Genomic DNA, 13,469 nt, shown 5'->3' on the forward strand with positions numbered 1-13,469 from the left:
AATTGCGGTCGGTTACTGAATGAGAAGTGCGCCGTTGCTATTGCCTACTTCGTAAAGTCTCGACATATAGGGTCTGGTCCGGAAGCCAACAACGTCCTTGGTTCCCGCACCGATGCCTGCTGCAAGCTATTACACAAGCGTTTCGCAACGTTCAGATTTGCGTGGCATAACTGATTCGTTTAAGAAGAATTATTTCTTTTAAACAGTTTCAAAGCGTTATATTAAGGGTTATAAGTAGGTCTTAATCAGGTTTCCTATGGTATTTGTTGCAGGATACTTCGCGAAAACAGTTGGGCGACACGAACACAGTCTACTATCGACATCCGGCGTCTTGCGCGTAAACGTTAAAAGCAATGTCAAAGATGTCAGGTTATTTAAAACTCGTTTATACCACCGTTTTTTGTAAAAATTACTTAAATTGTTTAACAAAAACGTAGGTATCAAACGTTCATGCCTAATAATAACAACTTATATAACATAACTAATATTGTGGGATTGTCAACAACTGAATATAATTGTCTAAGCACAACGGAAAATATCTATGAGCTCTACCTCCGAATCGCACACATACACGCACCCGCGCTCAGCTATACAGAGCTAACAACACCATCGGAGCGGCCACAGCACGCATACAACAACGATGCCACCACAGCTACACTGACACGGAGCAACTTGAGCTGCGCACACAACCGCACTCCACGAGCCTCAGCGAGTCACGAGCGGCGACACCACACTTACCACGAGCCATAGCACGGCAACTCGCACTATACACCACACGCCAACAACACCACGCGCACGCACACCAATGCCACGATCATCTATACAACAACGCTGCACACACGCACATCGGCACATACGCACGCACACACACGGTTCTTATGCTCACATGGCATACAAACACTCGCTCACCCAACACGCCATGCCCGGCTCCTCACTCACATTCACACACGCAACACACTCCCCCACGCTCCACACACACAACCACACACGTGCCGCACGCTCGGCTTCCATGAACACCTCACACACTCCCAATGCCAGCTTCCTCACTCACCATTCACACTCGCTCACCAACAAACGCATGCTCGCCTTCCTATGTCACATTCACACACGGCACGACCTCCGGACGCTCACACTCCCCACGCTCACAAAGACACACGACGGCACTATCTGCCAACTGCCACACGACGTACCAACACCTCGCCAACGCACACACACCGCAGCTCCACAAAACACGCTCACCAACACACGCATCGCACGCAAATGTACGGCAGACCACAGCACCTCCCGACGCTCATGCACACAACACGCACAAACTCCCACAATGTGGGCCCACACTCACGCACACACTCCACGCTGACACACACACGCACACACTCCCACTCTCAGCTTCCATGAACACACCGCACACACTCCCTAACGCTCACAACGACAGCACACTCCCACGCTCCCACACAACATAGGCCGCACCAGCCACACATACACGCAACAGAACACAGCATACCGCACGGCACCCCACACCTACCCACCACACTCACAACACAGCTCCTCAATCTATCAACACACACAAGCGCGCGACCACACAGCTCACACACAAACACACACACACAGCAACACACACAACACACAAACCAACGCGCCACCGCAAACCCACATCCACGCATACACACGTACCAATCGCTCGCGAACGCGTACAAACCGACGCGCTACGAACACACACCGCACCACAACAACAAACACACACACACACACACACCACACACACACACACACACAGCACACACAACACGGCGCACGTACTGAGGGGACGACACGACGCACGCACCGTTACCACGCGTGTCCTGGCCCCCCTGCAGCAGGCCGCGCCACGACCACACATCACGACCACGCACCCACAGGCATACGCACACACGCACGCATCCGTAACTCGTACCGTTCTGTGGCCCCCTCCTCGCAGACCCGGCGGCACACAGGCCTCCACATCACACGTGTTTGCCGGGAGCAGCAGTTTCGCTCGACGCACGCACGCACACCACGCACCGCACACGGCCGGCACCACCGTTCTGCTCCCCTCCTGCGCGCCGCCGGACACATCACATCAGCGCACAACACAACGCGCACGACAAACCGAGCGCCTGTGCTTTGCGGCACACCGACACACAATACACCACACACACTCAACACACACACACACAGAGGCACCTCACTCACACCCACACCACACACACACAACACACACACATACACACAAGGTGCGCACAACACTCACAATCACACACACACACAGCACACAGCACACTCACACACACACACACACGACCACCAGCAAAACACACACACACCCACCACCACACCACACAACGCCCACACACAGGCTGACACGAACACACACACACACACAACACACACACCCAGCCTCCCCACGCGTACTCACCATTCTGGCCCCTCCTGCGCAGCCGCGCCTGCGTCTTGTTGTGCGGCGTCACCAGGTAGTCATGCACGACGTCGAAAATCCCTCCAATACGCAACGGAACTGAGAACAACACACCGGCAATCACAACACGAACAAGCTGGCGATGACAGACAGGCCACACGCTATGCCCATTGTACCGAGCAGCAAATCACTCGAACGCCGACCACTACACCATACACACACATCCACCCGCCGGCTCTCCGTCTCTCTCACCGCGAGTCCGCACAAAGGGTTCGCAGGCGCGAGATCACGAGCACGACAGCGGACGCACAAACGGAACTACATCAAGCGTTTCGTTACTGCGATTAGCCAACACATGCCAGCACACCACACACAGAGTGCACCACGTTCAAGACAATCCGAGCGAGGAGCCACAAACAATGAAGAGCGGGTAAACTTCTAGCCGACGATGCGAAGTGAGCCACACAGTCACACGCACTAGAAACGTGCTGTAAGTGCTACGTGTTAAACTATAGATAACAGCAAAAATGATACAAGAGTCAAACACAACGACTACGGCAGTTCCCCCCAGGCGAAACGGTTGGACCGGGACTCCAGAGAGAGACACTCATGACACGAGAGCTACGTAGTAGTGAGACAGCAGGAAGTGATGATGACAGAGTGGGGGAAAGAGGGGAAGAGGAGAGAGGAAAGGAGAGAGAGAGAGAGAGAAGTAGAAGAGAGAGAGAGAGAGAAGAGAGGAGAGAGAGGAAAGAAAGACCAAGCGAACAGCGAGATAGGAGCGAGAAGAGAGAGAAAAGAGGAGAGAAGAAGAGGAGAGAGAGGAGCAAAGCACAACAGAGAGGAGACGAGCGACATGAGATAGAGCAACAAGCATAATATACACAGAACAACAGCACACACATAACAGTCACACACAGAGAGAGGAGAGACAGCACACACACACAAGCGAAGCACACACACAACACAACCACAGAAGAGAGACGAGAGAGTGAGAGAAGTGAGAGAAAGAAAGAATAATTAATCTGATTAGGGGAGGAGTGTGTGGAGACGAGGGAAAAGGAACGATACAAACATCGAGTTAGGGAACGTGGACGAACAACGGGTAATTTAGGGACGTGGACGAACAACGGGGGTGTATGGAAGCCGGTGGAACCGAACACGTATTAAGGGCATGAACGACAACGGGCACTAAAACACGAACGATGCAACCACAACACAAATAGAATCACAATACACACACACACTCAATCTTGCCACACACACACACACACACACCACTCACACAGACACACACACACGGAGTTAGGACGCGGACGCTCCCTACTAAGGAGTAGTTCTCCAAACGCATTGCTGGCGCTAAAATTAACTGCCTACAAGAAAGGCGATGTTTTGCTCTGCACAGCGAGAAAGAGCGCGTTATGTGCGAGCCGTCGACATTCGTGGACTGAGAATAACAGTGAGACAAAGAAGATAGGTAATAATAATGTTGGGGAGACACTCTGCATTGAAGAGCTGTTGAGTCTGATGGTAAAACACGGACGGAACTGCACAACGGAAGCGCAGCTTTATACAGTCGTGCAAAATTCCACGGTTTTTTTCAAAAATTTTAATTGTCAAAACTGTAATCATGTAAATCATCAACGCGATACTCCTGGCGACCTGTTAAAGTCAAAGCAAACCAATCTAATATATAATGAAGAGATTAAAAATATAGAGGACGTGCGCGGAACGGATTAGTAACTATAACAGCACGGGAACGTGTAATGTCACATACCCGGCACTGGAACCAACGAGAGTGAAAGTCACTGACACAGTGCGATACCCAAGAATGGACAACGGTATTAGAGTGACAATTGGTCTGCGGAGAAACATCCCCAAGACGACAACGAGTCTAGAAGAGGAACCGAGAGCGGCACACAAGTCTGAGGCTAATTTAGGGAACCCATTCAGACCCAGCTAGCTACCTACACATGCAAACCGGTGGACCGACACATAACCGGACGTTACTGACCACGGCGGTAACCAGACCTGTCACGGAACACGAGTTAGGGTAGACCCGGTACGTACCGGAACATACGCATGGGTAATGTCATCTAAGCCCTATAAAGGTGGTCATGGTCCAATGACACGCGTGGAGCGTGTATCCCGTATGCGACCAGTGCGAGTCTTGACCTGGAGTGATTAGGTAGACGCTTGATGAACTACAAAATGAGCTACATTTAGAGTCGTTTTAACCCAAGTTACTGGTTGCGGACAGAATCACGACGGGTTAGTTACTGACGAAACAACGAGTTAGGGACAGCGACAGAACCAACGAGTAGGACGCGACGAACAAAGTGGTAATAGGGACATGGAGCGAACAACCGGTTAGGACGTGGAACGAACAACGAAGTTAGGGACGGCGGAACGAACAATGTTAATTAGGACGTGAACGAACAACGCTAGGCGACGGCGGACGACGAGGATGCAGGACATTAAACAACGAGGGATCAAGGACGAACAACGGGTAATTAGGGACCGTGGACGGAACAACGAGTTAGACCGGCGACTGAACAACGTTATCGGACGCAGACGCAACAACGGATAATACGACATGGCACAGACAACGGGCTCGTAGGACGGACGAACAACGAGTAGGGACGCGGACGAACCGAGGATCAGGCGACAAACAACGGGTAATTAGGCGAGCCGTGGACGAACAACGGGTTAAGTGCACGCGGGACGAAACGAACGGGTAATTAGGCGACGAGTGATACCAACGGTTACGTGACACGACGAACAACGAGTTAGGGAGCCTGACAGAACAACGAGTAGGGACGCCGGACGAAACCAACCGGGGTAACCTTAGGGACGTGGACGAACAACGGTTAGGCCGATGCGGGACGAACAACGGCTAATTAGGACGACGTGACGAACAACGAGTTAAGGGACGCGGACGAAAACAAACGGGTTAAGGGATTCGCAGACGAACAAACGGTAATTAGGGACATGACGAAACAACGGGTTAGGGTACGTGGACGAACAATCGGGTAGTGACAGCCCGGACAACAACGACGTTAGGCGACGGCGACGACACGAGGACTCAGGGCATGAAAACAACGAGGGAACTGGACGAACATACCAGAGATAACATGACGTAATCAACGAGAGCGTGAATGTAAATGTGTGACGTACATTATAACTTGAGGACGAAAGTAATCCCGGCTTTTGGTGCAGAGTCTTGAGTTAGTAACCTTTTAAAAAGTAGGTTTAAAACACGGTTAAACTTATCGTTGTTGATACGTCGGTAGTGTTTATGTGATGAACCTTTTGGGTTAAAACTCGTTAGACTCTTTAAACTGGTTCGTTCTGTAAGCCCGGCTTTTGGTGCCGAGTCTGAGTTAGTACTCTCCTTTTAAAAGTAGAAGATGATTGCAAAATTGTAATCGCGTTAGTGCCGTAGTTTTTTTTATTAAAACTGAGTCATCTCGCGCACGAGTCGTGACGATTGATTTAGACAATTTTTTATTAATCCATCGTGCGCGAGTTTTGGCGATTAATTGATCGATTAAATGTTGATTAAAACTTAATTAATTAAATGTTAGTTTAAACGATTAATTCGGCATTTTTGCGAACCTTTGTGTCTCGTTAATCGTCTCACGGGGATTCTTGGCACCGTTCCAGGTTCCGACGTCAACCGCACGTCGCCTAACAGCCTGAACCGGCGCCTGCGCACCGTCTCCGACTGCGGCCTCGGCCCACAAGAGGGCGCCGTCAACGGCTTGGACGACCGTCGCTACGACGACGTGCACGGCGTCAAGAACCCGCGCAGCCCCTGCACGCCGCCGCCCGTCGAGTGACCGCCAGGGGGCGCCGTCCCGCGCCGTCGTCGGTGATTGTGATGTTCGTGGCGCGGCGGCGGAGCGTTGCGGCAGAGCGTCTCTTGTTATTCATCCCGGCGGTCGTCGCCGAGTGCGGGGAAGGGGTCGCGAACCTTTCGCTCTTCCTCTGCAGGTGGCAGCACCATCCGCTACGTAGCACATCGTTCGCCGCCCCGCGGCACTTGTTTGCGCTCCTTGCTGCCGCCGGCGCACATCGCATTCTGGGTGACGCGCAGAGGGTGCGAAGAATTTAAAGCGGCGTAGGGGGGCGTACGATGGATGTCTGCATCCAAGATATTTTCTCTTTGATTCGTATGTTGCCCCATAGATGGCGCAGCAAGGCGGGTTAGCGAGGTTGCCGGGGGCGCAGGCGATTTGTGTGCTTAGCGTAGGGGGCCGGGGAAGTAGCGACAGTGTTTCTCCTTCTCGCTGCACGCCTGTTGTAGTGAGTCCAAGTCAACGCTGCGCGATGCTACCACGTGGCTCTACCTGGTTGCGAGAACCGTCGTCGTCGAGGCCGGCGTAACAAGAGAGCAGCTGCGCTCGCTCGGGTCGCGCCGAGTGCGTGATCGAGGTGTGGAATTGAATCGTCATTCTGTATTTTGTGTTTGTATTTGTATTTAGCTGTGAGTGAGTGCACAGGTGCACGCGCAAACCGTCGGGCTGAGCTGGTGCGTTTGCATTTTTATTTGTTTTGGTGGCATTGAGGATTATGTGCATATCTTAGACGGATGTCGTTTGTGTAAACGTGGCGTGACTGCAACACATGAGCTCTAGTTAATAGTAATTGGTGCATACATACATATATACATGCATGCATTATCTTGTACATACATACATACATACATACATACATGCACGCAAACACCTATGAATGAATGACTGAATATACATGCACATACACGCCACATACGCAAACACGTGCGCAGACGCGTGCACGCACGCCAGCACACACCTTTAGGCCTTACGCTTGGGCCAGCACTCTAGTGTTTCGTCTGGTCGGTGGTTGCACTTGTGTTTCTGCGGCAATACGCGCGCACGAACGGAAATGTATAGTAATATGAATCGGCAGGTTTTTAGTTTTTTTAAACTTATGTTTATCTTAATTTCGTGCTTCATATGTCGTCATCATTATTGATGCGCGTAGCCACACTTGTTTTATGCACTCTGCTGGCGCGGCGAAGTGTTTCCGGATTCGTTCCACTAGGTGCCAGTTAGGTTCCTCTTCCTCTCTTCCCGTCCTCACCAACAACTAGTCCTACTGCTCGCACATTGAGGGTGGATATGGGGTGAGCGTGAGAGGAGAGGAAGTGGATTGGCCGGCTGTGTGCTTTTTGCCTCAAGGGCGGCCATACTCTGGACGCATAATCAGGCTGAAATGGGCTGTCGCACGACCAAGAACCGTTTCCAGAGACCACATAGAAACACCTAATCTGTTCTAGGTCTCTGCCAGAACCCACACGCCAGATCAATGGCCGCTTGCTTACTCTACATCCTTCTTGTTATATTTAGCTCCTTGGGCGTGTGAGGAGTGCAGCATATAAGCGCAGTGGCTTACTTCAGTCGACTTTCAAAAGAAAAACTTTTCGTCCACAGCTCAGTGTGTGCGCCGTTGTGACTTGCCGTATATCACTCTTGAACCTGTTACGAACCCAATTTTTTCGCAGCCTGCTCACCGCCTGTCTTTCGCGCATCAACGTTTCACACAGAACTTACACGCGACCGAATACATCTCGTACTGCACAACGCGTCACGACGGTGCTTCCGATTTCTGTAAATTTATAAATATATTTGTATTTATAAGTTGCTAGGCAGACGATTATTCTACGTATATATACGACAATATATAGATACTATACGACAGTTATATATATGCAGATGATTATGAGGCAGTAGATCTTCGACTAACGTTTAGTCTGCCGACGGTAGGAGGTGTTAGGAGCAGGTGCTGCTGCTGTATAGTACGCATTGGTTCTCCGTACACATCTGATTAACTTCTCCCTCCTAGCCTCATATGCGGTACACGATTATCTGTATGCCGCGTTGACTGGCTAGATGCTTGTTGTCTGGACTGGCCAGAGAGACGTGTTCTCACATCGGAGCATATTTATACCCATATTCATAGATAGCTGGCTGGCTGCCTTGCCTGGCTGCTGCTGCTGCTGCTGCCTCGCTGGTCGGCTGGTGGTCTGGCTTGCTCGCTACTCACTATCTCGCTCTCGCTATCGCTTTCTTGCTCTCTCACATGCCTTCAGCTGGTGGTGGTGGTGGACTCTGCTCGGACATGCTTCGCGCAGCCTCGCTAGTCTCTCCCGATACTCCGCGCGTATGTGGGTTGTTAAACACGTTCCAGTGTCGCCAGCACCACGCACGCACGCACAGTCTCTCTCCCCACCCGTCAGCACAACATCCTTATTCTCTCTCTCACACCTCTGTACGCTCGGCTGTCACCCTTTATTATTACACTGCAGATAATGACAGCAACGCCAACGGCAGCAGGCAACTAGGCCTGACAGTGCTATAAATACATGTGTGTACGTGTAATGGTTCGATAATGTGTGCTGTATTTCGCGTGCACGACACGTTTCTCTCTCTGTCTCTACCTCTCTCTCTCATCACTACATCTCTTCTCCTCTCTCGCTCCCCCAGATTCGCTCCTTTCTTCACTTCTTTTTCTCTCTCTCTCGCCTCGGCTCCCTCTCTTCATTTTCTCTCTCAGTCCTCTTCTTCTCCTCTCTCCTCCTCCCTTCCTCCTCTCTCTCTCCCCTTCACTTCATATCTCTCCCTCGTCCCTTTCTTCCTTTTCTCTCTCTCCTCTCTCTCTCCCGCTCTCGCCTCGTTCATCGAGCATCCGCCTTTTCTTGCTTTCTCTCTTCTCGCTTCTCCTCTCTCTCTCCTCGCCCTTTCTCTTTCTCATCTCTCCATGCTCTGCCATCCCTCCTCTTCACTGCAACTCTCCGCCCTTCTCTTCTTTCTCTCTCCTCTCTCCTCTCTCTCCTCTCTCCCTCTCTCTCCTCCCTCCGTCTCTTCTCCTCCTCTCTCTCTTCTCTCCTCTCTCTCCTTCCTTCGCCATCGCTCTCTCTCTCTTTCGCCTTGCTACCCATTTCTTTTTTTCCCCCCGCCTTCTTCTCTTCTCTCTCTCCCTGCTCTCCTTTTTCCTTTCTCTCTGCCCTCTCTCTCCTCCTCGCTCCCTGGCTCACCTTTCCTCTTTCTCTCTCCTCTCTCGGCACAGACTCGTGCACCAGCTGTATCATCCTCTGCTGCTGCTGCTGCTGCGCTGCTGCTGCTGCTACTACTACTACTGCTGCTGCCTGCTAACTGCTGACTGCTGGCTACTGCTGCTGCTGCTGCTGCCTCTGCGCTGCTGCTGCTGCTGCTGCTGGCCGCTCGCTGCTACTGCTATCTATGCTGCTACTGCTGTTGCACGTATGATTAGTGCAGTCACCTTCCACGTGTGCGCGCTACCTGTGCAGTACGCTAGTAGTCATTAACGCGTTGCTTAAGTAATTACTGCTAATTACTAATTACTGTGTAATATATATGTAGATGAGCGCGGGGTCGATGCAAGGAGAAGGAAAAATTCGGGAGGGGGCACTCCTTGCGTGAGAAAAGAATATGCACAAGCACTTGTCGTTCGCGATCATAGATGGCGCTGATGTTAACGTGTGTTTCGCGTGCTGTCATTGTGGTGGCTAACCGTGGGCGATAGTATATTGTTATCTGTTACTCAGCCAGGCATTCGTGTACTGAGTAGCGCACACACACATACCTGCACATAGTGTATAGTAAACGTTGATAATCCCGAGCAAGGGAGTTAGTTTTATAATCGGGTAATAATTCCTGTATTTTTTTTATACAAGTTGGCACTCCGGAAATCCGTTGTCGTCGATAGTCTGTAATGGAGCACACTTCGTACTGGCCGTACTTTTTTTCGCAGTAGCTGGAACATTTTACTAGTGCCATTTATTGTCATCTATTGTGTCTCTTATTGTCGTCATTATTTTAATCTCGTGTGTGTATCAGTGCGTCTATTTTCATTGGGTGTTGCTATCCCCCGGGCGTGGAGGGACAGTCACGTGATACAGTTGACGTATACTTCAAAGTCAAAATCTTCCACAGAAAGATTCCACAGTCATACTTCCGTACTAGAACATGGCCTATATCCCTAACCCTAATCCCTAACGCTAACCCTAACCCTAATCCCTAACCCTAACCTAACCCTGATCCTGATCCTAACGCCTAATCCTAACACTAGTGCTGCCACATTGCGGTACTGTCCCTCCACGCCCGGGGGATAGCATTTCCCATTTTCATTCCTCCTGGTTGCATGTGGCGCCACTTTACAGTAGTGCTACTGCTGTGTATTTTAATTAGAAATACTATCGGGGTATTTAGTTATTGTTATTATTATTATTATCATTTGTTATCTTGTTAGAATGTCTGTGTTACGCCCATGCGCATTTTAAGTTTGTGCGTCTCTTTTTTTCTCAATCACCGTGTTATGTTTCTGTTGTTTGGGCGGTAGGGGGCGTTGCTTCTCGTGGTGGAGCCACTAGCGCTTACGTACGTTTGTACGTATTCACAGCTTGTAAATTTCACTTGCTTACTTTCCGTCTTGCACGAGGAGACGCGATTTACAAAATACAAAAATTCGAAAGCGTTCTACTTCATCGTTATTCAACAATATCGAGTACTGTTTGAAAATTGTTAATTATAGACCTCCTTCTCCCCCTCCATTCCGTCCTCCTTCTTCGCCCTCTTCTCGATCCTCCCCCCCCGCTCTTCCTCCACCCTCCTTCGTCTCCTCTTCCCCCATCGCCCCTCTTCCCCCTCCTCCTCCTGCCTCCTCCTTTCGCTGTTCCTCCTGCCCCAGACCCGACACCGGACCCGACCCACCACGTTGTAATGTACTATAGTGGCGTAAGGTGTGTATTCGGAATAGAGCATTCTTGCTTCGTTTCGACTGTCGTCTTTGTTTGCAATATTGTTATATACGTCGTCGGTTTACGTCGCCGCTCGGATGTATTCGTCTCCGCGTTATTATATTTACTGGTGATAGCGCGTGAGAGTGTAAACTGTTCATACGACGCGCGAAGATATAAAAGAACATGATAAAAATTATTATGAACTTCACTCGACAGCGAATTAGTGCGTGCGCGCATGTATTCATGTGTATACAGTTTTTTAAGTAGGTGTATAATTGGATCTATCGTCGTCGTCGTTGGTGTCTGTATGCCCACCCGCGCATGCGCGCAGGGGAGCACGCATTCTCGCAGTGTTTCGGTTTTACGTGTGAATAGATGTGACAGTAATAAACTTACACGCCTTGTATACCGAAACGTACCACGCTCTCGTTCCGCATTTTACTCGCGAAAGTTATTATAAGTGTTGCCTCAAGTTATAAGACAAGATATAAAAGTTATGACACAAAGTGGGTCCACCACACCCCGGCCACATGCACTGATATTACCCCGTAAGTTCATAATTCTTCCCATCCCACGCACCAGCTGCAGTCACAGATGTAGTGTTGACACCATTGTCTAAAGTAACTGATAACTAACTTACAATAAAATAAACCATCTTACAATACAATAACCTCACCTTAGAATTACAATAACTTCCCCCACCTTACATACAATAACCTCCACCTTCAGCAATACAAGTAACCTCACCCTTACCAATACAATAAATTCAACGTTATAAAACTACAATAAACCTCCACTCTTACAATACAATAACGCTCCACCTTAACAATAGCAATAACGTCCAGCCTTACAGATACAATAACCTCGCACCTTACAATACAATAACCTCCACCTTACACTACAAAACTTTCCACCTTACAATACAATAACCTCCACATTTACAATACAATGAACCCGCTCCACCTTACATACAATAACTCCACCTTATCAATAACAATAACCTCCCACCTACAATACAAATAACCTCCCACCTTATAATACAATAACTCGCACTTACAATACAATAACATTCCACCTTACCAATACAATAACCTCCACCCACAATACATAACCTCCCACCTTACAATAGCAATAACCCTCCCACCTTACAATACAATACCTCCACCTTACAATACAATAAACCTCGCCAACCTACAATAGCAATAACGTCACCCTTACAATACAGATTAACCTCCACCTTACAATACAATAACGCTCCAACCTTACAATACCAAAAGAACTTCCACGCCTTACAATACAATAACCTCCACCGTACAACTACAATAACGCTCCACTGTACAATACAATACCTCGCACCTTACAATACAATAACCGTCAACCTTACAATATCAAAAACCTCCACCGTTACATACAAAACCTCCCACCTTATCAATACAATAAGCTTCCACTTAAACAATACAATTAACCTCCACCTACAAATACAATAACCTCCGACCGTTACATATACAATACCTGCCACCTTATAATACAATAACCTCCACCTTACAAATACAATAACCTCCACCTTACAATACCAATAACCTGACCTACAATACAATAACCTCTCACCTTACAATACAATAACCTCCACCTTACAATACAATAACTCGCACCTTACAATACAATAACTTCGCACCTAATTACATACAATAAGCTCCACCTTACAATACAATAACTCCACCTTACAATAATATAACTCCACTTACAATAGCAATAACCTCCCACCTACAATACAATAACCTCCTACCTACAATACAATAACCTCCACCTTACCAATACAATAACTTCCACCTTACAATACAATAACCTCAACCTTACAATACAATAACCTTCCACATACAATACAAAACTTCCACCTTACAATACAATAACCTGCCACCTTACAATAACCAATAACCTCCACCCTTATAATACAGATACACCTCCACCTTAGCAATACAATAACCTCCGCCGCCCTTACCATACAAATAAGCTTCCAGCACCTACAATACAATAACCTCCACCTTAACAATACAATAACCTCCACCTTACATATACAAGTAACACAGTTTACTAGATCACACAAGAAAGGTAATGAGTCACTACAAATAATGTAATATTTATCATCCAAAATTTTGCTTGAAAAAAACATGACCTTGAAAAAGACTGAAAACATAATTCACACTTTTGTGGGAACATGTAACTGAAGTACCTAGCAGTAATAAATTTATA

General features: G+C 48.7%; 1 protein-coding gene across 1 annotated transcript in view; it reads left to right on the plus strand.

Moving 5' to 3' along the window:
* LOC106814397 overlaps nt 1–6,273 on the plus strand; it is a 26,417-nt gene extending 20,144 nt beyond the window's left edge. Inside the window, exons 8-9 of the mRNA XM_014818715.1 lie at nt 273–333; nt 6,098–6,273. Of these exons, the coding sequence (XP_014674201.1) occupies nt 273–333; nt 6,098–6,273 (237 nt within the window). The remainder of the gene's footprint in view (nt 1–272; nt 334–6,097) is intronic.
* The last annotated feature ends 7,196 nt before the right edge of the window (nt 6,274–13,469 follow it).

The sequence above is a fragment of the Priapulus caudatus genome, unplaced genomic scaffold, assembly GCF_000485595.1.
Source record: "Priapulus caudatus unplaced genomic scaffold, Priapulus_caudatus-5.0.1 Scaffold918, whole genome shotgun sequence".
Taxonomy (NCBI): Eukaryota; Metazoa; Priapulida; class Priapulimorpha; order Priapulimorphida; family Priapulidae; genus Priapulus; species Priapulus caudatus.